The sequence below is a fragment of the Mustela nivalis genome (genome assembly GCF_964662115.1).
Source record: "Mustela nivalis genome assembly, chromosome: 12".
Taxonomy (NCBI): Eukaryota; Metazoa; Chordata; class Mammalia; order Carnivora; family Mustelidae; genus Mustela; species Mustela nivalis.
Genome location: NC_139031.1, coordinates 14,376,084 through 14,403,719, shown reverse-complemented (window position 1 = coordinate 14,403,719; position 27,636 = coordinate 14,376,084). Strand labels below are relative to the sequence as shown.

The 27,636-nt window shown below is 36.3% G+C and overlaps 1 protein-coding gene across 4 annotated transcripts in view; it reads left to right on the top strand.

Moving 5' to 3' along the window:
• The window catches only part of TRIM24 (tripartite motif containing 24), a 93,115-nt gene that overhangs the window by 25,116 nt on the left and 40,363 nt on the right, over positions 1-27,636 (top strand). For all 4 annotated transcript variants that reach the window (XM_082693698.1, XM_082693699.1, XM_082693700.1 and 1 more), the window contains exons 2-4: positions 11,349-11,467; positions 19,460-19,607; positions 25,944-26,076. In XM_082693698.1, coding sequence (XP_082549824.1) covers positions 11,349-11,467; positions 19,460-19,607; positions 25,944-26,076 — 400 coding nt within the window. The remainder of the gene's footprint in view (positions 1-11,348; positions 11,468-19,459; positions 19,608-25,943; positions 26,077-27,636) is intronic.

Below are 27,636 nucleotides of genomic sequence, written 5' to 3'. Positions count from 1 at the left end.
GGGAACGTTATACTACCCAAATCACACAACTCTAGAATTTTAGAGTACAAGATATTTACTGTCCACCATGAAACAAGCCAGTCACTTGAGGAATGCAGGCTGCTGTCCCTCACAGTGCAGCAGGATTAAGGAAAGATGCGTAGTCATTGGTTTACCCAAGCAGCTCTTTTACCAAAAGTTCAGTAGCCTCTGTCTCCATTAAGCATTTCTCTTGATTTTTATAAATGTCTGAGTAAGCTCCAGAGTTCTGAAGTAGTACAGATAGTGTTTTTCCAGCTTAATGTTTTAGTGGACAGACCAACCCTAGAAGATATATTTGAGAGAGAGAGAGAGAGAGAGAGTGCATGAGCAGGGAGAGTGAGAGATGGAGAAGCAGGCTCACTAAGCAGGGAGCCCAATGTGGGGCTCGATCCCAGGACCTGAAATCATGACCTGAGCTGAAAGCAGATGCTTAATTGACTGAGCCACTTAGGTGCCCCATTTTTACTGCTATTTAAAAGTAAATCACAGATTTCATTTGGCATTTCATCCTTAAATACCTAAACTTGAATTTCCCAAAACAAGAACAATCACCTGGATAATCCCATATCATTATCATGGGTAACTAAAATAGCTATTATTTCTAATGTCCTAAGACAAGTGGGATTTCACATTTGCCTTCTTGTACTCAAAATGCCCTTTATGGCTGTTTTGTTCAAACCAGAATGCAGTCAAGGATTGACCACATTAAGTTACTATGTTTCTTTCTTTCTTTTTTTTTAATTGTTTGTTTATTTGACAGATCACAAGTAGGCAGGCAGAGAGAGAGAGAGGGAGAAGCAGGCTCCCAGCTGAGCAGAGAGCCTAATGTGGAGCTCAATCCTAGAACCCTGAGATCATGACCTGAGCCAAAGGCAGATGTGTAACCTACTGAGCCACCCAGATACCCCAGTCATTGTGTTTCTTAAGTCTTTCTTGATGTAGAAGAGTTCCTTCTCATATCCCTGTTTCTATTAATTTGGACTTGGAAAGAACAGGTCATTTGGAGTGATAAAATACTTTGCATTCTGGGTTTCTGTGGTATTTCTTTATATGCTCTTTACGTTATTCCTTTCAACTAGAAGTTTAGGTGATTAAATTCAGGTTTAACCTTGTTAGATAATAATATTCCATAGAAGATGCCATATTCTTCATGCATCACATCAGGAAGCACAGAATGTCAATAAAGATTTGCTAGTAGGATAGTATTGAGGTTGATTGGCCAGATTATATATTATAAAGTTATTTATCTCTCATGTAGTGCATCATAATTGATCTTTAAAGATATTTCTGCTGGATTTAGAGGTCTGGCGAGGCGATTACTTTTGTATGTAACACTTGGAAAGATGTCTTTCTACTGTCTTCTGATTTCCATTGTTGCTGATGAGAATTAGGTGATTAGTATTACTTTCATTCTGTTTGATGATAATCCATTTTTTTTTTCTTTGCTTTGAAGATTTTTCCTCTTGGTGGGATTTATCACATCTACAAAATTCTTAGCTGTATTTGTTCACAGTGCTTTCTGAGACGATTAAATACTTATTTTATATTCTATATGTATATGTCTATTTCTGGAGTTCATTCTGTTCCATTGTTTGTATTTCTGTTCTTAGATAAATACCATCCTGTCGAGATTACTGTAGCTCTATAGTAAGTCCTGAAATCAGATCACATAAGTCCTCCAAATTTGTTATTTTTCTAATTGATTTTGCTATTCTCAGTCCTTCTGCATGTTCGTATAAATTTTAGCATCAGTTTGTCAGTTTCTACAAAAAGCCTGCTGGGATTATAATTGGAATTGCACTGAATCTTGAGCTAATTTGGAGAGAAGGAGCATCCTACCCATATTGAATGTTCCAATCTAGGGACAAGTTTAATGTCTCTTTTAAGGGTGATCATTAATTTTTGTTTCTTAGTTTTCATTATACAGGTCTTCATATAGTTTGTTAAAAGTATATCTAAGTATTTCATGTGTTGTTTTTGTTTTGTTTGTTTTTATGTGTGTATGCTTTACAATTTTTTACATAGATGATTGTTTCCTGTAACTTAAAACAATTTTACTTCTCCCTTTCCAACCTGTTCATCCTCTATTTCTTTGTGTTGATTTATTTTGTACTAACTAAAACAGCTTGGAATAGAAGTTGTGAGTGGAAGTCATTTGCTTTCTTCTGAGTCACACTGTAAAGCATTTACTGCTTTACAGTTTCATCATTAAATACGTTTCTACTTATTATTTCATCATTAAATACGTTTAAGAGTTTCATACATTACTTTTGTCAGGTTGAGGAAGTTTCCTTCTGTTCCTAGAGTGCTTAAAGTTTTTATGTTAAATGGGTGCTCAATTTTTCAAGGATAATCATTTAACTTTTTCTCCTTTATTATGTTAATATAATGAATTAGTTTAATTAATTTGAATGCTCAGCCAGCCTTGTATTTCTGTAATAAACTTAACCATGGTGTGTTATCCTTTTTATATATTTCTGAACTTGGTATTCTGATATTCTGTTAATAATTTTTGTTCATCTTTGTTCATGAGACATACTGATCTCTACTTTTCTGTCCTAGTATTGACTGCAGCTGATTTTAGTATCAGGGCATTACAGGCCTTATAAAATGAGATGAGAAGTGTGTTCTTTCTCTGTTTTCTAAGAGTTGTGTAGAGTTGATATTATCTTCATTAAATGTTTGTTGAATTCACCAGTGGATCCTTCTAGAGATAGGCTTTTTTCTGTGGAAAGTTTTTAGGCACAAAATCAGTTTCTTTGATATAGGGCAGTTCCATTTTTCTGTATTTTTAAGATTTTAGATAATTGTGTCTTTCAGAAAATTAACACATTTAATCAAGTTGATCACAATAATCCTATACTACTTTTTTAAGGTCCACACTGTCTATACAGTGACCTCTATTTTTCTTTTTATTATTTTTTTGATCAGTCTAGCTAGAATATTAATTTTAACAACCCTCTCTCCCTCCTGACCTGACTTCAGTTTCATTGCCTTGTTTTCCTTTATTCCCATTTTCTTTTCTCCACCCCCCCCCCCAGTAGTTTCTACTCATTATTTCCTTCATTCTACTTTCTTTGGGATTAATTTGCAATTCTTTTTCTAAATTCTTGATATGGAAGCTTCCTAGATCATTGATTTTTTTTTTTTTTAATGCCTTTCTTCATTAACATGGAAATCAGTTGTTTAATTTCCACAGATTTGGGGATTTTCCAGTTCTGTTTCTAATTTCCAAGTTTATCTCATTGTGGTCAGGAACGGATTGTGTGTATATTTAGTTCTTTTAATTTATTCATACTTGTTTTGTTGCCCAGCATATGGTATATCTTGGTAAATATTCCAAACACACTTGAAGAATATATATTCTGCTAATGTTGGGTATTCTTTAAACATCAGTTACATCAAGTTATTTGATTCTTTTGTCCAAGTCTTTTATATCTTTCTAAATCTATGTCTTACTGAATTGTCAGAGGAAAGTTGAAACCTCTATCATGTGGATTTGTCGGTTTTTCTTTTCAGCTGTATCAGTTTTTACATTGTGTTATGAACCTTTGTTAATTAAATGCCTGTGCATTTAGGATTTATAGTCTTTGTAAGGAATTGACCTGTATATTATTACACATTGTCCCCAAATTGTATCTGTTAATGGTTCTTGTTCTGTTGTGTACTCTGATATTATTATAAAGTCCTCCAGATTTTATAGGCTTATTGCTGAATGTGTATCTGTTTCTGTCCTTTGATTTTTTTTTTAACCATGTATGTATGTAATTGGGTGTCTTGTAGGTAATATTTAATAAGGTCTTTTGTTATATACATGTGTATGTATGCTTAAGTAGGAAGCCATCAGTGGTATTGATAGCACCATGGACAGAGCATTATTTTGTACTGTATAGATCCTCTACCTTTTTTTTTTTTTTTAATAGATTTTTATTTAGGGGCGTCTGGGTGGCTCAGTGGGTTGGGCCTCTGCCTTTGGCTCAGGTCATGATCCCAGAGTCCTGGGATTGAGCCCCGCATCAGGCTTTTTCTGCTCAGTGGGGAGCCTGCTTCTTCCCTTCCTCTCTCTCTGCCTGCCTCTCTGCCTACTTGTGATCGCTGTCTGTCAAATAAATAAAATCTTTCAAAAAACGGGAGAGAGAGAGAGAACACAAGCAGTCAAAGTGGCAAGAAGAGGCAGAGAGAGAAGCATGCTCCTCACTGAGCAAGGAGCCCGATGCAGGACTCCATCTAAGGACCCTGGCATCATGACCTGAGCTGAAGGCAGCGGCTTAATCAACTGAGCCACCCAGGCGTCCCTAGATCTCTACTTTATAGAACTCCAGTGGATGTTGAACTATAGATTCCTGATTGTTGGTGATCCATTGCATGGTCCTATCATTCAACTCACTTGTGTCTCTGATCCACAGTGTTTAATAAGAGACTTTAAATCCACATATGTCTCTTTTGTGGAGATGAGTAGTCAGAATTGCCAGTCATTCTTAGTACTTAATGTCAAAACAGAAGCTCTGCATTATGCTTAGGTTTAGAAACTAAAACTTCACAAAAAGGAGATAGCAGATAATATTCATATCTCCAGAACCCAAAAGCTGTAAACATTTGATTTGTAGAAAAAAGAATAATACCAGTAGGTTCATTTTAATTCTACCTGCTTTTGTAAGTGAATAATTTCATAAGTATATAATCCTGTGACTCCTGTTTTATAACCTTATAGTTATCCATGTTTCATGATTTCATTTAGCATAGAAATTTACATTTAGATAATGAACATATAACTCCAATAGTCCTTTTCCTTTAAAATGCAGAAAAATATAATACTGAAGTATTATTTCAATAAATAGGTGATTTCCTCATTTAGCTTCTTCCCAGGACATTCTCCATATTCTTACTTCTGGTATCAGCTAAGAGAAGCAATTTATAGCATTTATGAGATCCATTTGTTTTATTCTTTCTTTTAATTATAAAGTTGACTTCCTGCTTGTCTTTTGGATTTCAATTTTTCCCATTCCAAAATGGGATGTGAATTGTTTTTACATTATTCCCAGTCTTCCCAGAACAGTGTGTCAAAGGAATCACTTCCTTCATATAGGTGTCAGCTGTTTACTGTATGATATGCAATGTCTGGTTTTTCTTATACTCATAATTGTGAGCTTAGAGTGAAGTTTGGGTGGAGACACAAATTTAAGATACACCCAACATTTATTCCCTTTTGTTACTTTTATTTATGTATTTGTTTTCCTGTTGTAACTTTTAGGTAGAGGTGCATTTATGGCTCTGAAATCATATATAGCATTAGTAGAGCATAGTTTGAGGGAATCAGACAAATGAGGTCATGCTGATCCTTTCAGAAGGTATCCCTTAGTGCCTGGTTTTAGTTGGAAGGCACAAAGTTTGTAATGCACAGGTTTATCAGCCTGACATCAGTAGGCCCTTTTTGTACATTTATTCATATAATCCTTATTACAGTCCTGCCTCATATTTGTTCTAAAGAGTGTGAAGCATTTAGCACAATAACTGGAACACAGCAGACTCTCAATATGGTCACCATTATAATTTACTGTTGTTTTACAGAAGAGGAAATAGAAGCTCAAAAGGATTTAAGGGTTATAGAGCAATCAATAAAAGGGACAACCTAGTTCTATATTGTTTTAAACTCCATATTCTATCTCCTTTTATTTAAATGAGTTCCATGTAGAATGTGTACAAGATGTGTCATTAGGCAGGATTCAAATCCCACATTTGCCACTTAGTAGTTTTATGATCCTGGGCAAGTGATGGTGGCCAGTTTTCTGATCTGTAAGATGGGGATTTATTGATTTGCTAGAACTGGTTTGCTCTGAGGATTACTAGACATCTAGTAACTAGTCTAGCGTTACAGCTCTGACAAAAGCCAGCAGGTCTTTCACTGGGCCTCTGGTCTCATTTGCACCCATTCATCTCCCCTTGCTTTTAGGCCTTGGAAACAATTTAGTTCAGGAACAATGGATAGTTTGAAAGTTAGTACTGGAGAGGAGCTGCTGCTTCTCTCTTTCCTAGGCCTAGCCACTCTCCAACTTGTGTGCTAATCATTCCCTTGGCTTTTTATAGTTCATTATCTATGTATGCTTTCCTATTTAATATTTTATTTAGATTGTATTGGATTTTTTAACTTAAATGGTCAGTATTCTTCTAGGACTTCCTTTCTTCACTCAATATTTTTTGGGGGTTCAGTCATGTTGATATCTGTAGGTTAAGTGGATTGATTTCATTGCTGTAAAGTATTTTATTATTCAAATATATCACAGTATTTTGTTTCTACTGTTGATGGACATTTGGATTGTTTCCAGTTGTGAGCTTTTATAAGAAATGCTATGATGAACATTCTTGAACATACCTTCTCATGCTGAAGTATAAGAGTTTCTCAGTATTGGAATTGTGAATCATATGGTATATGTATTATTAAAGGAGTTTATCATTTACCAAATACTTACTGAGCACTATGCCAGGGATTAATTCATGGACTAATATCCTATCTGTCAAAATGACATGATCTTTTAACCCATGGTTTTCTAAACATACTTGTAAAGTGTAGCAGTACAGAGCCTGCACTTGGGTCAGTCAGCCAAGGGTTCAAATCATAATTCCAATGCTGTGTGACCTTGATCAGATTAGCTGGAGTTTCTGATCTGTTTCCTCATCTTTATGAGGATAATGCAGTACATATAAGGAGAACACTGAAGAAATGTTAGTTCATTTTAGGGTGTTTTTGTTCTGTTTTGTTTTTTACTTTTTATTTTGAAATAAATAAAAATAGGTTGATGGGAATTTACAGAGAGATCTAAGGTACCCAGTTTTTCCCAATGATTACATCTTCTGTAACTAGTACAAATCAAAACAAGAAAATTAGCACTGATAAAATAGTGCCTATAGTTCTTTACCATTTTATCACATGTGTAGATTCATATATCCATCATCACAATCAAGATACTAGCATTCTTGTTTTATTCCATCATCACCAAAGCTCTCTTTGTAGTCATATCTACCCTTTCCTTTCCCTATACTCCATCCCTAAATTCAGGCAAAGTACTAATTATTTTCCATCTCTGCAGTCTTATTTTGTGAATGTTATGTAAATGGAATCATTCATAAGTGGCCTTTTGAAATTAGCTCTTTTACTCAGAATGATACTTTTCATGTGTTTTGCCCATTTTCTAATGGAATGTTTGTTGTTTTCATTGTTGAGGTTTGAGGGTTCTTTATATATGGGAGATATGAATCATTTCTCAGATCTGTGCTCTTTTAGTTTTTTTCCTTTTCCACATAAATATTGTAATAACATTGTCTATACTTAAAAAGTATATACTTACTTGCTTAGGATTTTGATAGGAATATACTGGTCTGTAGGTCAGCTTGGAGAGAATTGACATCTTTACTGCAGTGAATCTTCCAATCCATGAACACAGTATATCTCTCCTCAGCATTTTGTACTTTGAGTGCTAAGATGCTTTTACACATCTGTCAAAAATGAATTGGCCCTACTTGTGTGGATCTATTTCAGTTGTCCTGTTTTATTCATCTTTGTCTATCTCTTAATCAGTAACAGACATTGTTGATTATAGTAGCTATGTAATATCTTGAAATTAGATAGAATAGTTCCTCTTTCTTGTTTTCAGTATTGACTTAGCTACTATTATACATTTGCTTTTCTATATAAATTTAAAAATCTTGTCTATATCTACAAAAAAATGTTGCTGGGATATTAGGAATTGTGTAAAAACCACAGCTCACATTAAGGAGAATTGGCATCTTTACTACACTAATTATCCCTATCCATGAATGCTCTGTGTTTCTCCATTTATTTATATGATTTCTGCTTGTTCTCATCAGCATTTTATAGTTTTCGGCATATAAGTTCAATACAGGTTTTGCTATATTTACACCTAAGTGTTTCGGTTTGTTCAGAGCCAATTTCCAAATGGCTTTTCAAATTATCTCATACTGGGTAAGTCATAGTAGTTTGTACTTTTTGAGTAATCTGTTTTACTTGCATTGTTAAATTTCTGTGACAAGTGTTAGTATTCCTCTATTATCCTTTTGATACCTGCATCATCTGTAGTGCTATTTCCTTTTTTTTAATTCTTTGGTAAATTGTGTCTTCTCCTTTGCCATCTTCAGTCTTGCTGAAGGTTTGTTAACTTTATTGGCCTTTTCAAATAACCAGCTTTTTGTTTGATTGACTTCAGTTATCAATTCCATTAGTCTCTGCTCTTATATTTATTATTTTCTGTCTCCTTTAAGATTGAAATTGAGTAGGGGCGCCTGAGTGGCTCAGTGGGTTAAAGCCTCTGCCTCTGGCTCAGGTCATGACCTCAGGGTCCTGGGATCAAGCCCCGCATCAGGCTCTCTGCTCAGCAGGGAGCCTGCTTCCTCCCCTCCTCTCTCTGCCTACTTGTGATCTCTATCTGTCAAATAAATAAATAAAATCTTAAAAAAAAAAAAAAAAGATTGAAATTGAGTAGTCCGTGTTTCTTATGCTGCCTCTCTTAACATCTGGAAGAGGAGGGCCTCCTCCTTACTACTGGTGGATGGTGTTGAAGTCTCTTGTTACATCTTGATACCTCCCTTGGTAATAGGGGCATGGGTGTCTGTTCAACATTTCCCATTGTTCTTCATTGACGTATGGAAGGAGTGGGGACAGAGGTTACTGGTAGGCAGTAGTAAAAGTTCTGACTATCCACTAGTCTTTTTCTAACACCAACCCAGAACGGAGGTAGAAGAGTACTGCATTACTGTCCTGGAGGGGCAAAATTCAGGCTCTTCCCATGATCTCCACTAATACTGCAGGGGGCCAAATTAGTGCCCAGTAAGGATGAAAGCCACAGCTCCCTACCAGTCTTCTCTGACAGACACAGCAGTGTGTGGTTGGAGGTACTTGGTTTCTTCTTAGCCAGGGTGGAAGTCTAGGCTTCCCACTGGACCTTTGCTGGTGGGGAAAAAGAGCACAATTTTATCTGTTGTGTTTGGCTGGAGTAGAGCAGTTATCGTCTAGAAGTTTTGTCTTGGTGAGCTGCCCATTTCCTGGTCCTTTGGATAAAGAGGAGCAGGTTTCTGTGGGATTTTTTTGTTTGTTTATACCTGTTGATGTACATAGGATGGTGATTTCATGACTGCCTACTTTGGAATATATGAGGCTAAAAGAAAATCCAGTGAACTCATCACTGTGTCACTCTTCGGGTCCTGAGGACTCTAGCTAGTATTCTTATGATTGTTTTGTATAGACAATCTGTCTTTCAGTCTTCTTATGGTTGTTTTGTATAGAACACCCAGAGGTTTTAGCTGATAAGGAAAAATATGTTTATTCAATCTTACTCTTTTGTGAAATGCTTTGTCACATACTTTGCAGATTGTTGTTATTAATTCATTGTTAGTAGCACATATTAGGTATATCTTTCCCAGGTTGGGCATTGTCTTGTTACTTTCTTCATGGTAATCTTTTGACTAGCTGTAGTTCTGATTGTAAATGAAATCAAGTTCATTAATCTTGCCCTAATCTCTCAGTTTTTGTTTCTTTAGAAATTTATTCCCGCTCTAAGGTTATACAGATGTTCTCTTATATTTCTTTGGAAAGTTACAATGTCCTTAATCTTTTGAATTTTCCGCTAAGGTCAGGAACACGGCAGGGATGTCCATTATCACCACTGCTATTCAACATAGTACTAGAGGTCCTAGCTTCAGCAATCAGACAACAAAAGGAAATTAAAGGCATCCAAATCGGCAAAGAACTATTATTTTTAATTGGGTAGTGGTCTAATTCTTCCCCCTCCCACTTTGGAGAATTATAGCACCCTGAAAAGTTCATCCCTTTTCGCGTTGATCCCTAATGTCACATCTATCCTGTATAAAATGTACTTACATATGAGCCTGTTTCTGGTATTGTGTATGTGTATTCTGTTACACTTTTTTTTATCCTTACATAAATTTTACACCATTTTAATTACCATAGCTTTAGAATAAGTCCTTTACTTGGTAGGCATATCCCCCCAGCTTGTTGAAATTCCTGTTAGGATTATTAAAATTGCATTGAATCTATAGATGCATTTGGGAAGAATTGGTATCTTTTACCATCGTGAACAGGTTTTTCTTTACTTAGATATATTTTAATATTTCTAAATACAACTTAACATTTTTCTCCACAGTGACCTTATATATTTAAAGCAATTATTTCCGAGTACTTGGTATATTTTTGTTATTGTTGTAAAATAGATTCTTTAATTTAAAAAATTTGTTTTTTGCTTATATATACAAATGAAATTGACCTTTGGATTACTTTATACTCATTCTTATGCATTTCATTTTACAAAAAAAATGTACCTGGGAACTTTATCACAGTCTCCTTGGTAGAAATTACAGCATCAAGTGAATATTAGATTTTTAAAATTTTAATCAATTTAGATTTTAATTCATTAATTAGTTATTACTTACTGTTTTACGAAGCACTATGAAAGATTATTCTCCCCCACCAAGACACATATTTGCCCTTGTTAAAGGAAACACAATAGTGTTTCTTAATCTCATATGGAGATTTTAGGTAAAACAAGTAGGTTTGTACTCTACTTTCAGAAATCCTGATTCTGTAGGTCCAAAAAAATTGGGAAGTCCCTTTTTAAAAACTCCACACGAGATTTTGAAAACCACTGCCAAGGGGAGTTGCTAACCGATAAAAGAGTAGCCTATGGGGTTATTAGAGGGTCATCTCATTGAAAATAATGAACTTTTATTCATTATTAAATAAACTAGGTGTGAGATATATCTATATGTGTACATATGTGTATACATATAATCCATATATGTATATAAACTAGATTGTTTTGTATTAAGTAATAATAGATATGACTTTGAAGAAAGTGGGCATTGTAAAAGAACCCAGTTACAGTTGGAATGAGATGTGCTTGTTTGGTGTTTACCGTATTTGTATTAAAACTTGGGATGAGAGCTCATGGATATAGAGAACAAATTGGTGGTTGTCTGAGGTGTTAAGGGTCATGGGTGGGTGAAAGAATGAAGAGGGTCAAAGAATGAAGAGGTACAGATTTCCAGTTATAAAATGAGTAAATCATTGGGTTGTAATGCACAGCCTGGTGACTGTACTTTATGCTGTATTGCATATTTGAAAGTAACTAGAAGAGTGGATCTTGAAAATCTTACCACAAGAAGAAAGCTTTTATAAATGTGCATGGTGACAGATGTTAACGAAACTTACTGTGGTGGTCATTTTGCAGTTACATACAATCAATCAAATCATTATGCTGTGCAAACCAAAAAAACTTAGAACACAATTTTGTTTTCCCCAGTTGGAGTCATTCGATGTCCAGTTTGCAGCCAAGAATGTGCAGAGAGACACATCATAGATAATTTTTTTGTGAAGGACACTACTGAGGTTCCCAGCAGTACAGTAGAAAAGTCTAATCAGGTAAGTGTACTAATTAAGTCTTAAACATTTTGCTTCTTCTTAATGAGGTGGCCTGGATTGTTGAAGGACTCTAAAATAAAAGGTGTCTGACTTTGACCATTATGTCTGTCTAATTATGTAATATTTTAAAAGGTAATAGAGTAATGAATAATTCATCTTAATGAATAAAATAGTGCCAATTCAGAAGCCTTGTTTGTACCCCCACCTTCCCTATCCCTTCAGAGAGAAAACCACTATTCTATATTTGACAGTATCTTTTTTTTTTTGTAACTTTACTGTGTATTGACGTTTTTTTAATTTCAAGCCCAACCTTTTTCATTTTTTTCTGTTTAATGATGAACTCTATAATGATACATATGAAACATATGTATCATTCCATAACCCACACATAGAACATTTCTATTGCCCCTTTAAATCTAAATGGCCAGTCGTTGGTGGGTGAATTATAGTACTCTGGTGGAGGAGAGCTATGATTTAATTCTGTAGTGTACACTAAAGTGTAGTGTATTAGTGTACTTTTGAATCGTGATTCATTGATGATTTTTCTAGGCATTTCCTTAAAGTTGGAACATAGTATCTGTGAAGGAACAGAATCTGACAATGGAAAAAAAATGTTCATTAACCTAACATGTAAAAATCGAAAAGGTAATGTTTATGACACTTAAGGAATCACATAGCTAAGTTTCCGTACTTTTCATTTTCAATTTTTTATTTCATGAGGGAACTGAGGGAATTTAGGGTTCACTTAAAATGAATATAGCCATTACTAACTAAAATATCCCTTTTGGGGGGCACCTGGGTAGCTCAGCTGGTTAGGCAGCCACCTCTTTCTTACGGCTCGGGTCATCATCTCACGGTTGTGTTATTGAGTCTCGTCTGGGCAGGGAGGCTGCTTGGGATTCTCTCTCTTTCCCTCTCCATCTGCCCTTACCCCCTTCCATTATGCACACATGGGTTTGCTTGCTCTCTCCCTCAAAAAAAACTTTTTCTTTAAATACTGCTTTTGTTTCAAAAATATCCATAGTTCATCAGAGGTCAAAACAGGGCTTGGTACAGGGAATAAACTTTCTAGTTGTGAAACTGGTTTTAAAGCATGAAAATATAATTATTTATGTGAGCTACAGTGTCAAGTACTTAACACCTCTGAAAGTTTCCCTGTGAATACCAGTGATTTTTTTGTCTTCTAGAGTGTCAGGTCACTTTGCTTCATATGTGATTATATTTATACTAGATATACTTTGTTAGTCATATCACTCACTCATTATGCTTCATCAGATGAACTCTAGCAGTGTTCTGAGTGCTCAATCCAGAAAATTCAAAAGCAAAGCAGCATAAATCATTAACAGGATGGAGTTAAGATCCTATATGAATTGATGGTGATAAGAGATGAGTATTGAAGGGATTCTAAACTAAAGGACAAATTTAAGAGGCTGCTTTATGACTCTGTATAATCAGTTTTTGTAAGTTTACTCTGTTTTTTCCACAAAACATAATAGGAAAAAGTTATAAATTAGAGATAGTTCAAATTGACATCTTCATTTTAGATAAGTGAGGATAGGAAGGTTGTTAAACATGGTTTAGGAATAGGGTACTTGGAGGAATATTTGGGAATGAAGACAAGAGAGATGATAATGGTGGATGAAGGAAGCACTAGGCAAGAGGTAATGAGAGGGGCGTCTGGGTAGCTCAGTGGGTTAAGCCTCTGCCTTCTACTCAGGTCATGATCTCAAGGTCTTAGGATCGAGCCCTGGCTCTCTGTTCAGCAGAGAGCCTGCTTCCCTCTCTCTCTCTCTCTCTCTCTGCCTGCCTACTCTCTGCCTAACTTTCTCTCTTTCTCTCTCTCTGTCAAATAAATAGATAAAATCTTAAAAAAAAAGAGAGAGAGAGAGAGAGACTGAGAGCTGAGTTGAATTAGCCTGGTAGCAGTAAGGAGAGGGGAAGGTTTGATATACCTGCTTGGGTATGGAGGTGAGAGGGACCTCACTAATAGGACGTTGGTGCTTTTCACAGAGAGAAAGGAGGTAGCAAAGTAGATAGAGAATTGGTTTTGAATATGATTGAGTTTTCCTATAAGATTAAAGTAGTGTCACCTATATTCAAACTAGAACTCAGGATATTTTATAGCTGAAGAAAAATTCTCATTACAGATAAGTTTAAGCATTAGAGGAGAAGGGACGGTTTCACATAACGGACTCCCATATACATTACCTCACTTAATAGTCATAAACTCGTTTTATGTTTAACCTGACACTCCCTCCGCACCCACAGACACACACTATATTAAGTTGAAGTTATTCCCAGGCATTATATCATCTAATCCATAAATCTTTCAGTACTCCTATAGAAAAATATTTTTTTTATAAACATATCCACCGTATTTTCATCTGTAAAAGAAATTTACAGTAATTCCTTAATATCATCAAAAATCCAGTGATAATGCTCTAATTGTGGTTTCTTTTTTTAAAACAGTGGTTTGCTTTTGTAAGGATCCAGTAAGGCCTACACAGTGCATTTGGTTGATTAGTCTCAACCCTATCTTTTAATTAATCTCAAATTATCCCTTTACTTCGCTGGCTTTCTTTTTCCTCCCTTTTCAACATTTGATAGATAAACTCGGTGTTAATCCTATACAGTTAGCCTTATTCTGCCTTTTGCTGGCCATCTTCGTAAAGTCATTTAACATTCTTCTGTCTCCTGTATTTTGTGTACATCGGCAGTAAAAATGTAGAGGCAGGTTTAGTTTCAGGTTCCATTGGGTGAGAGAATACTTTTGATCCATATGTCTGTGTGGAGGCATAGGAATTTGGTTGTCTTTCTTTTTCCTGATGTCAGTGGCCATTAATGACCATTGCCATGCTCCCATGTTACATTACAGCCTTGGAAAATTATGACAATCTCATTCTGTCATGCCCCTATATTTCTTAACTGGAAGAGAAACAGAAGGCTTCCTTCATTATTCTTTGTTATAAAGGAAAGGTAGGTTAAACACTTCTTTTCCTTTAGTTGCTAATTTTTAGTAGTCACTTAGTTTCTTAATTTTCTTCAGAGGTTGACTAATAAGTGGTGTATGTGTGTGTGTCATGAATTCATGGATTTTTTTTTTTTTTTTTGACAGATCAGAAGTAGGCAGAGAGGCAGGCAGAGAGAGAGGAGGAAGCAGGCTCCCCGCTGAGCAGAGAGCTCGATGCAGGGCTCGAGCCCTGAGATCATAACCTGAGCTGAAGGCAGAGGCTTAACCCACTGAGCCACCCAGGCACCCCGAATTCATGGATTTTTAACATAAAATGCGTTACAGTAATTGTTGTTATTGATGCTCCACTTGTGCCATCTTGGCAACAGGAGCCTCACATTGATTCCTGAGTCATTCTGATACAATCGCAATCATCACTGCTGTCTCCCCTGCCTTCTGTTTTGACGTATTGTTAGATGTTTTGGTTCCTTTTGGTCGGATATGATATCTGGAGACCACAGTATACGTGTGGGGTTACTCATCACCATTGGGTTGGTCATTTTTCTAGGCCTTGCAGGAGAATGATTTAGCAAACACTCTTTATTCAAAAAAGAGAGTGACTCCACTTACTGTGTTGAACACTGCATGATATATAGAATTTTCAAATCCTAAAATTATACACCTGAAACTAATATAACACTATGTTAATTACACTTGAATAAAAAAGAATAAACAAGTCCATCTGTCTTGATCTTGAATTTAGGCCACATAGTATCTCTTGGGGCTCAGGCAGGATTCCTCTCTAAGGCATCTTTTTATTAAGAAGCTCATCAGCCAGGTATCTGGGTGGCTCAGTTGGTTAAGCGATTGTCTTCAGCTCCGGTCATGATCCTAGAGTCCTGGGATCAAATCCTATATTGGGCTGCCCCTACTTTGCAGTGACCCTGCTTTTCCCTCTCCCTCTGCCTGCCACTCCCTCTGCTTGAGCACGCTCTCTCTTTCTTTCTCTTTGTGTCAAATAAGTAAAATCTTAAAAAAAAAAAAAAGAAGAAGAAGAAGCAGCTCATCAACCTCAAACTCGTGGAATTATTATAATAGAATCTTTGAAATCTTTTTTTTTTAAAGATTTTATTTATTTATCTGACAGACAGAGATCACAAGTAGGCAGAGAAGCAGGCAGAGAGAGAGAGGAGGAAGCAGGCTCCCCGCTGAGCAGAGAGCCCGATGCGGGGCTTGATCCCAGGACCCTGGGATCATGACCTGAGCTGAAGGCAGAGGCTTTAACCCACTGAGCCACCCAGACGCCCCGAATCTTTGAAATCTTTATTAAGTGTCAGGGAAAGGGATAAACAGAATACAAGTGATAGAAAACTATTAACCTTAGTAAGGAAACTAGTGTTTTTAGGAAGGCTAGGATTTTAGAAAAATAATGGGTGCAGATTTTTAACAGAAAAGCAACCAAGTTTAGTATTAATGGTCAAAATGTGTTTACCAAGTGAACAAATTTCTGGAGCAAAAAATGTGAGAAATGATCCCAAAACCTCAGGCCAGCAAATGGCTATTCTCTACATCAAAAGAACCCTGAAACTGCATCCCCCTAGTGACAGAACCACCAGATGATAGCGTAAAAATTCAGTATATAGATATTTGATCTATAGGATACCAAATGTCTAACTGTCATGTTTTGTTCCTGTTATATTTCCACCAAACAGATAATTTGACCTGGTATGCTACAGAGTATGTGAGAAATTAGGGTTGTAGCCGTGCCTTCTGGGCCATCCCGTAAGATGACCAGGATCATCTCCAGTGCAGCAAGTCTTTGAGGCTCTATCTTGACCCTGCTGAGGATCACAGAAGGCTCCCCTTTTCCCTTCCCTTCCCTGCCCTGTCATTTGAATAGCACCGAAGAAGACTGATAACCCGCTCAGTTATCAGGAGAGTTGTGGATCTGCTGAAAATTCAAATTCAGCAGAGGGGATCAAATCTGTGATTACTAAATGTGGCTGTGTTCCACCCCTAAGCAAACTGAAAGCCTGACTGGATGCTCATGAGAAGTTACTGAGGGAGGATGTAACATCTATCTCTAAGATTCCAGTAGCTAGAAGACTTTAAGAAGAGAGGTAGATTTCACTTGGCTCAATAGTGCACTCTCCAAAGTTAAAATATGCTTCTGTATGAGGTAATGGGTGCCTAATTGTTGATAATATACAAGCAGCAACTGTCTAGGAAGGAAAAAGCAAATACACCACAAGTATATATTGATATTTATAAGTCCAATTTAGATTTGTAGATCTTACTTTTTAAATTTTATGTTTATCTCACTTGTCTGACATTGGAAATTTTAGTTCGTAATTACATTGACATAATTATTTATTTTCTCCAAATATATATAATTACGTTATATGGTATATCATCAGTTTTGGTATAATCAGGAGCCATCTTAATTCTTAAGAATTAACTAGATATAAACTTATACTATGAAAGGATAAGTAAAAAAATACTTAAAGTATCATATGGCAACTATAAAGATGCAGCTCAGAGAACAAAGAGAAAAGGTTGAAATTAGGCAAAGTTAGAGGAAGGGTCTTGTGGAACATCAGCTCAAACATCTGAAGAGAGGCAGTGCTGTTTGTCCCATATTGGTGTCTGAGTGTTTGGCCTTGGGATCGCAGACCTAGGAGGCGAGGGAGTAGGCCTGTGGTGTCATTATCTCCAAAGCTGATTCCATGAGGATTGGAAAAACTGCAAACTAGAGCTAAGTGCTGCTCCCAGGGTGAAGTAGCATTGATTGGCATGATGTTCACAGAAAATGCAAGCAGATAGCAAGACAACAAAGATGAAGTACCTTCTTCCCTCTGGCATTGCAGTCTCCCCCCAGCACCATCTGTTGTTAGAATCTAATGTGGAACCAGGTCATAAAGCATAAATACAGTTTGCAGAGTCAGAGTAAGGAAGAATAGAGTTGGGACTGAAAGTAGAAATTATAGTGCTGTTTCTGTCAAAATAGAAAGCAAGGAAGACAGTAATCACTGCATGTATGTACTGGAGATAGTGAATCAAATAATTTTTTCCAAGTTTTTATTTAAATTCCAGTTAGTTAACATAGACTGTAATATTTCGAAGTTACTTGAAATAAATAATTCTTTGAAGTTAAGCCACCCACTTGATAGGCAGATTCATTTGTTTCACTTGCTTTTGGTTTTTAGGGATTTAAATTTGTAGGACTACATATAAAACATTCCTATAGTTCTAAAGTAAAATCCATAAAACACAGTGTGTTGAGAGAACTCGAACTTCTATTGCTGGTTTAATCTACCCTTATACCTTATTTCTTCTCTACCCTATAGATAACCATTTATTTTCCTTTATTCATTCATTTAAAATATTTTACATATAATTTTAAGTAATTTTATATTATTTAAGAAATATTAGCAAATGTTATTTCACCTATCTCCATCTTTCTTAGAAGAGCAGTAGCATGATACGCTTGTCCACTTTTCCTTTTTCATTTTACCTCATATACTATAGATACTTTATTCTTTCTTGTAGCATAGTGTGGAGATTAAATTTTAGGTGATATCCTTAAAGACAAGATAGTTGAAGCTAAGGGAGTATGGACGAGACAATCCCCAGATCTAACAAAAATGTACAGAATTGGAGGAGGAAGGTGGGGTTGGGTTCCGGAGGGCAATCAGATAGATAAGAGGATCTGGAGGTATCAGGGAATCAGAAGTAGGAAGTAGGAGTCAATAATGTTAGAAACGTTAGCTGATAAGAGCTGAGAAAAGGCAGTGTTTGAATTAATGAAAATGTTATCTAGGTATTTGGAATTTGGCTACCATTAAGTGCTAACTGAGGGGGACTCCCCCCCGCCCCCCAGCTACGGAAGATAACATGAGGACTGCTTACATGTAACTTTAATATCTTTTCTCAGAGAAGAGTGCCACCCTCTGCACAGTTACACACACTGGCAACAGAGGAGCTGTCCCTCCTTCACCTCCCATATCCAGGGCATCCTCTGAACCAGTTTTACCATCAGTCTTCCTCATTCATTCCCACTTCCACCTAAACCACTGGAAAAAACCTCTTGTCTCTGCAGAAAGTACTTGCCCCTTTTATAATCTGTTCTCTATATTACAGTGACAGTGATTTTTTAAAACTACAAGTATGGCCATGTCACTTACTAAAAAGCTTTTAGAAGACTTCTTCAGACAAGGACCCAAATGGCCATGTGATCGTGCTTGATCCGGCCCCTCTGCCAGCCTTGTCCCTAGCTGCTTCTCTTGCCAGTCTTCCCTTGATCTCTGCACTTCAGTCATACTTTCTGTCAGTTCTTTGAACCTGCTGTACTCTTCTTGCCAGAGGCTTTTGTACATGGTGTTCTCTCTGCCTAGAAGTCTTTTCATCAGTAATTGATGACTCAACTTTCATATCTTAGTATTAATATGACCTCCTTAAAGAAAGCCTTGCCTGGGTAATCTCTGCTTTCTCCCAACACTCCAGCCCCATTAAAATGAGATCAGTTTCCCCTATCATGCACTTTTATAGCTTCTCATACCTTTCCCTTATAGCATTTCTCAGTTTGTAATTACGTATTGGTGTAATTCTTCCACTAATGTTTGTGTGCCTCACATTTCATCTCAGCACTACTCAACAAAATCTGTTACTAACCGCACTTTAAAGATGAGCATTCTAAGTAACCTGACCAAGACTACCCAGCTAGTAAGTGTGGAATGGGGATATGAACCCACACTCCCATCTGTGAGACTCCTGGTATCATAAGAGCAGGAACCACATTTGCTTTTCCACATTGTTAATCCTCAGCACTTAGCATTGTGCCTGGAGTATTTGATCCATTGAGTGAAGGACAGTGCCATATTTCCATTTCATATGCTTATAATTTAAAACATGTCAGTTTAAATTTATACAAACTGTTAAGATAACTGTGATAGAGCAAGTATGATTTGTATATCATTTTTATATGATTAATTGACCACCTTTTCCTTTTTCTTAAAACTTAATGTGACTTATTTCTCTTATAGGTGTGTACAAGCTGTGAGGACAATGCAGAAGCTAATGGGTTTTGTGTAGAATGTGTTGAGTGGCTCTGCAAGACCTGCATCCGAGCTCATCAAAGAGTGAAGTTCACGAAAGACCACACTGTGAGACAGAAGGAGGAGGTATCTCCAGGTACTAAATTGGCTTTAATCTCTTTTTGTCTCTTTCCATCCCACTCTTCTTTCTCTTCCTCTACTGACTTTGTTTTGATACAATTGTAAGCATTAAATACACTCTTGTTTTTTTAGTACAAGGAGGTCTGTATTGTAACTGAACTTTGGAGACTTAAAAATATTGTTAAACATGAATAGATAGAGAATCTTTCTGCCTTACATTCATACTCCCAACCCCCTCTTCTGGAAATGCTTGAATTTGGTGTAAATGTATAGAAAATGAAAAAAAAATGCTTTTTAAACTTCACTTGTCTTAATTCTAAGGTGACAAGAGGTGGGCTTAATCAAAGTTTTATAACTCTTTCCCCTCTGATATTGTTGTGGTAAACCTGGTTCATGATATTTGATATGTAGATAACTAAAGAAGCTCTGCTTTTTATGTAATATACGGTTTCTGTTTTTATGGTATTGCTTATAATGTGAAGTTTACTAATGTATTCTTTTATTGTAGTAAAATATTGTAGTAAAATGCAAGCAACTTAAAAACTTGCCATTTAAACCATTTTTAAGTGTACCATTCATTAAGGTGCATTAATGGCATTCACAATGCTATGCAGTCATCACCACTGTGTGTTTTCAAAGCTTTTTCATTATCACAGAATGAAACCGAACCTAAAAAGTAATAATGCTTATTCCCCTCTTTCCTCTGCCCCTGTGAACTTCTGATCTACCATGTGTCTTTAGGACTTTGCTCATTTTTGCAAGTGGAATCATATAGCTTTGTCCTTTCGTGTCTGGCTTGTTTCACTTACCACAGTATTGTCAGGGTTTATTCATGTTGTAATATTTATCAGACTTCCATTTGTTTTTATGGTTTATTTGTATATTTTTGTTTAAAAATTACTTTATTGGTTTTAATTCAGGTCAACCAGTATTTGTATATCTATTCAATATTCCAGGAACTTTGCTAAGCATTAGAGATGTAAAGTGAATCAAACAGTTCTGCCCCACAGAAGCTATAAGTAAGATGAAGGCTACAAACAAATTAGCAATCATGGTTTGGCCTCCTAAGTTCTATGGGAGCACATGAAAGAAGCACCAAACTCATTGGGGATTTAGGTTGGAGGCCAAATCTGGGGCTTGAAGGAGGAAAAGAAGTTCATCACAGGAAGGAGAAGGGTGGGGGAAACTGAAATACATGCCCAAATTTCCAGAAGGAGACAATTGAGTGTAGCTAGAGAGTAAGATTCAGGAGGAGGAGGAATAAGATAAGGCTAGGAGTCTGGTGACACAGGAAAAGGGGATCTAATTTCTGAGGACACTAATGGGGAAAAGACAAAAAAAGAAGACACCAGGTAGAGATTCAGATAAATTGAATAGTGCTAGAAAGACTTCTCTTTTTTGTGAATTCAGTCATCTATTGAAAAGTAAAGCAGAGGAAATAGGATGAAAAGGTCAGGAATGTGTGGGATACTTGAAATAACTCTGGTAAAAGAGAGCTCCAGCTTCAGAAACAGATTGTTTGGTAGCATCCAGGTTACATTTGATGTATAGGCCTTAAACTACCTCCATCCTGCGCATCTCGGTGGCTCAATTGGTTCAGCATCTGCTGTTTGTTCAAGTTGTGATTCCCAGGGCCCTGGGATCAAGTCCCGCATCTGACTTCCTGCTTCGTGGGGAGCCTGCTTCTCCCTCTGCCTCTTTCTCTGTCTGACAGGAATAGATAAATAAAAACTTTAAAAAAATAAATAAAAAGAAAACTTCTCCATTGGGCCTCAGCAGTGTGCATGTGGGTATAGAGAAGAATTTATCTTACTTAGGGTTTGGGTTTAGCTGCATACACCTTGCAGAAGTTCAGTAGAGTAAAAGGTACAAACAATACCATTTACTAAAATGAAGGATTTTTTTTTTAACTGTATAAAGGAAATGAAGTTGATAGTGTCAGTTGATAGAGTGAAAGAATTATTAGGAACCTAGAGATCCTTGAGTTACATTGAGAGTAGTTAAGAATTGGAAGGTTAGGAAGTAGAAGTTACTAGAGTGGATGTTTGAATTTATGATTATAGAAATGGCATAGTTACGGACAATCAAAAGTTTAGGGTGGGACCATGATGTGAGGAGCTAAAATGGAGTCTAGGTCTCTGGAGATGAGAAAGTCTGAGAGACTTGTTTTTATGTGGATTTCTGAATCATCCAGAGTGATGGTGACACTGAAGACTAGGAAGATGACTGAGTTAGGATCTAAATTTTTTGATAAGTCAACGAAGTCCTTAAAGGGGGCTTATGATGTTCTAATTCCCTAAACCAAAAGCTCTATAGTTACTGTTGAAGAGTGGACACAAACCCAGAATGTCCTAAGCCAACTAAAGATGTATGGTCACTCTATCTACCATGATGCCCAGATGACATGCACACCAAGGAGAAGGGTACAGGGGAGCTGTGAGGATATTCACATTACTGATATGGAGCCATTTTTGTTGCATTGCTAGAATTAATTGCATTTGGTCTTGATGTGTTGTGCTTTTAATAATCTTTTACCATATTGCTAATTTTCTCTAATTATTTTCCTTCTTTCATAAGAGTTTTAAGCATTTTTGCCTGGATTTTGATGGGAATAGATAGTAGGTTATTCTCTTGTTTTTCTTCACAGAAGAAGCTTTGAAATTTATCTGAATATCCTTTATATATTTTTAGTTCGTTATTTTTAATTCTCCCAAAATTCTCTCCCAAGAATTTTTAATTCTTACCCTTATTTTATTTTAAAGTTCTATTACTAACTTCTTTGACATAAGTACTTGATATTTATTTTTATCTTTTGTAGAGTTGTAAGTGTTTAAAGCTTGATATAATCTGTCACTTAGATTTACTATTTTACTATTTTTTTAATATTCTGCGTGTAGGGGGGCACCTGTCTGGTTCAATGGGTAGAGCATGCAGCTCTTGATCTCAGGATGGTGAGTTCAAGCCCCACACTGGGTGTGGAACCTACTTAATTAACAAAAACAAAAACAAAAAACTAAGTATTCTGCATTTATGATTACCATGCAATTGAAGATTTATGAATTTTTGCATTTGTTATTTTCCACTTTGGTAGGTTATAAATCTAATGATATGGAAAGAAGGCCATGATGTATATTAAATGCAGAAAGCCAAGTTGCTTAACAGTGTGGTTATTATGAACCCAAGAATTCATTGAAAGGAAAAAGAAAATGTTCCCATTGCTTGGATATTTTTGTTTTCCGTTTCAACTTTGTAGTTTTATTATCAGAAAATGTGAGTCTGTGAACTCATTCTATGTGCCGACACACATGCAAGGTTTTGTAAATATTGATAGTACAACTGATCTTGAACAGCATGAGACTTAGGGGTGCTGACCCCTGTGCAGTCGAAAATCACATAAACCTTTGACTCCCCAAAACTTTACTATTAGTAGCCTACTATTGACTAGAAACCTTACTGATAACAGTCAATTAATACATTTCTTTAAAAATTTTTACTGATTTGTTTGGGAGGGGGAGTGTGAGTACACATACAAGTGCAGGCGTGCACACGTGTGGAGGAGGCAGAGAGAACAGCGGACTCTCTGCTCAGCAGAGAGCTTAACTCAGGGCTCTGAGTTCGTGAGCTGATTTGAAGTCAGATGCTTAATCAGCTGAGCCATTCAGTTGCCCCAAAACACATTTTGTAAGAAGTGTGTGTGGTTGTGTGTGTGTATGCGTGTGTGTATTGCATACAGTGTTCTTACAAAGTAAGCTAGAGAAAAGAAAATGTTAAGAAAGCCATGAAGAAGAGAAAATACATTTATAGTAACCATACTGTGTTTGTCAAAAAGAAACCATGTGTAAGTGGACCCATGCACTTAAAACCCATGTTGTTCAAGGTCAATTGTATATGAAATGTCAGATAAATATAAAATTTATATTAAAAAAAGAAACCATAAAATTTCACTATAAGAGAAAGAAAGTTAACACTTATAATTAGGAAGAAGCCTTTCTAGAAGCAGTTCTCTAAAACTAAAAAATTAATTTTTCTATAAAATGTTTCAAGGATCTGTTGGAAAAATACCATAAACCAAGTCAGACTGGAGAAAATATTTGGAAAGTCTTTGGCAAGCAATATATCAAATGTGTCTACAAATTGGTAAGAAAGACAGTTGGATGGAAAAGTTGTAGAGTTATGAACAGACCATTCTTTTCTTTTTTTTTTAAGATTTTATTTACTTATTTGACAGACAGACAAAGTGAGAGAGGGGACACAACAGAGGGAGTGGGAGATGGAGAAGCAGGGCTCAATCGCAGGACCCTGGGATCATGACCTGAGCTGAAGGCAGATGTTTAACGGCTGAGCCACCCAGGGGCCACATGAACAGACAATTCTTAAAAGAAATACAAATGATTAATGAATGTGAAAAGTTGTTATGTCTCAATTATTAAAGAAATATGTCCAAAGATGGTGAAATCTTTTTTTTTTCCCCTACGAGATTGGCGAAGATTAAAAATACTGACAAAACACTTAGTAAAGTAGGTAACAGCCACTCTACACTCGTAAGAGTATGAATTGGTATAATTTTTTGGAAGATAATGTACTTATGTTTGTATAAATCACTTTTTGACCCAACAGTTCTGCTACTTGGAATTTATCTGTGTAAATATTCAATGACTTACAAATTTCATATGTTTATTTTAGCATTATCATACAATATTGAAAAATGAGAAATCTTCAAATGTTCACAGCAGAGGTTGTATTCATTTGATGAAATACTATGCAGTTAATAAATAAGTTGATCTGTTTACTCACTGAAAGGTTTCTAAGAGGAGTGCCTGGGTGGCTCATTCAGTGAAGCATCCGACTCTTGATTTGGGGGCTTGGGTCATGATCTCAGGGTGATGAGATTGGATTCTCTCTCTCTCTCTCTCTGCCATTCCTCCTGCTCGTATGTGTGAGCCCTCACACCAGTACGCTCTCAAACTAAAATAAATAAGAAAGGTATTTAAGAGTTAAGTGAATAGATCTTACAAGACAGTGTGTGTAATAGCATTTTTTAAAATTTTATAAAACAAAGTACCTACTAATGTATGTAGTTATATATGTAGAAAAACAACCAGAAAAAAACATACCAGGTTATTAATAGTGGTTATTGCTGGAATGTGGAGTTATTTCTGAAATGTTTGGGTTTTTCCTTTGATTTAGTGAAATAACTGATATTTACTGTTGAAGCAATCATTTGTATTGTGATTTTTTTAACTTTAACATTATAACATAAGCGTTGCTCAGTTTTACTGTCACTCTGGGTAACCATTAAGAAGTTAGTCAAATGGCTGGGGTGCTTGGGTGTCTTAGTTAATCATGGACTCTTGATTTCAGCTTGGATTGTGGTCTCAGTGTCGTGAGACTCAGCCCCCTATCCTGCTCCCTGTTGGGCATGGAGCCTGCTTGAGATTCTTTCTCTCCCTTTCTTCCCACCACCACTTGTGTGCTCTCTCTTAAGAAAGAAAGAAAATTAAAAAGAAGTTCCATGGAGGACTATAGTACATAGTATAAGCTGATTATTTATGTGCTAATGGGTACCCTCTGTAAGGATTTTTACAAAAGTAGGAAAACAACTTTTTCATCACAGTTTATACATTTTATTAGATTCTCTGAGCTCCATTTAAAACTGTTTCCTCCCATATTTGGAGTAGAAAACATCCAGTTGGTTCACACTCACTTACCTGGGCTATTTTCTTAAAGACTTTTAAATTCCATTAAGCATATTTTTAACTACATACTTTGGTTTTCTCTTGAGTTAATTTGGATTTCTGGAAAAAAAAAGCATATTTATTTTTTCCTTCTAAAATGCTAGGAATAGTTAATATTTTATTTCTTCTTTCTTTTCTTAATTGAAGTATAGTTGACATAATGTTACATAAGTTTCAGGTGTACAACATAGTGATGTCACAAGTCTGTATAATATGTTGTGCTCACCACAGGCGTAGCTGCTATCTGTCACCAGACAATGCTATTTTAATATATATAAAGACTAGTAGTAGTGATGGTGTCAGAAACTGTTATGGCTCTTTTGTATCTTTTTTTTTTTTTTTTTAAGATTTTATTTATTTATTTGACAGAGAGATCACAAGTAGGCAGAGAGGCAGGTAGAGAGAGAGGCAGAAGCAGGCTCCCCACTGAGCAGAGAGCCTGATGCGGGGCTTGATTCCAGGACCCTGAGATCGTGACCTGAGCCAAAGGCAAAGGCTTAACCCACTGAGCCACCCAGGTGCCCTCTTTTATATCTTAATGGGTTCAAATTTAAATGAATAATCTAACAATTATATAGTATTCAATTACATTAATTTTCATCCCATTGTTTCTACAGAGGCAGTTGGAGTGACCAGTCAGCGACCAGTGTTTTGTCCTTTTCATAAGAAGGAGCAGCTGAAGCTTTACTGTGAAACATGTGATAAACTGACATGCCGGGACTGCCAGTTATTAGAGCATAAAGAGCATAGGTACTGGCATCTTTAATTATATATTTACATATGTAATAAACTTTATGAGGAATAGAGGACTGCTGGCGCCCCAGCCAAATGACAGTTAGCAAAGTTTTGTTTGGCTGGCCGTATGTTGGCTTGTTCCAGGATTTTTCAACTTGGGCACTATTAATAGTTGTTGTGGGGGGGCATTTCTGCTGCATTGTATGGTGTTTGGCTGTATCTTTGACCTGTATTCCCTAGATCCCAATAATATCCTCCCCATGTAACAAACAAAAATGTCTTCAGATGTTGCCAGATGCCCTACAGAACAAAATCACCCTGAGTTGAGAACCACTGGCCTACACACTATGTGAAAATAAATGGAATTTGTTGCCAAATTGTTGTTTGTAAAATGAGGAGATTTTAGATTAAGAAAAAAAAATTAGATCTTTGGGGTTTTGAGAAAATGAAATCTGTTATGGCTGTGGGCCCCTTGCATGTCAGCATTCCGGATGGAATTCATTTTCGTGTTCTGTAGAATGAGGCATGCCTTTCCCAATTCATCATGATTCCTACTGAAGCTTACTTTTAAATCTGACTTCCCATAGGCAATTGAGTTAGCAACCACTGATTTATTTAAAATAGTAGGATTCTGATTGATACAAATAAAATTGCTTAAAATAGTCTAGTCTCACAAACTGATGGTTATCAGAGAGTAGGGGGAGGGATGGATTAAATAGGTGATGGGGATTAAGGTGGGCACTTGTGATGAGCACTGGGTGTTGTATGTAAGTGTTGAATCACTAAATTGTACACCTGAAACTAATACTATTTTACTGTATGGTAACTAACTGGAATTTAAAAAGAAACTTAAAAAAAAAAAAAAAAGAAAAGAAAAAAAATTCACCTAGAGTTCCAGTAATGGCAGACTAGGCAATTTAGACCAAACAATATCAGTGAGGATAACTAGAAAACCTGGAGAAACTACAGGAGTCATTAATAAAAAATTTTAGATCTTATTAGTAAAGAATTACTAGATGGGGTTGGAATGGGGACAGAGTTATGATAGGAGTTTTTTTCCCCATTGAGGCATTTACCAGATTGGGGAAAACTTCTGCTAGGCCACAGGGCTGGGAAGATAGAAATTGGAGTTCAAGGGTTACAGGGGTTGAAGGCTTCACCTTGCCTTGATTTGGAATCCTGAAAGTCTACACTATTACAGTAAAGACAAACTAGCTACAAATAGTTCCTGAGTGGGACTGAAGCCTTAGCATCAAATTTTTTCAGTACCCAAAGACAGAGTAAATGGAAATCATACTGCTGGTGCCCCAAGGCATAAATCCTTCCTGAAGAGAGAAAACATCATCTTCTGCCTTAAATTTATTCAGTAATGCATTTTGCAAAATGGTCCAACACATAATTAGAAGTAATCAAGTATTCTAGTAGATTAAACAATGTGAACAAAACCTAGCAGATACAACAAATAATGTAAAAAGACGCCTAGGGCCACATCTTTACATATTAAAGATAAGAGACAAAAATAGAAAATTTGAGTAGAGTACTGAAAACTATAAAAAAGAATGAGAACTGAAAATT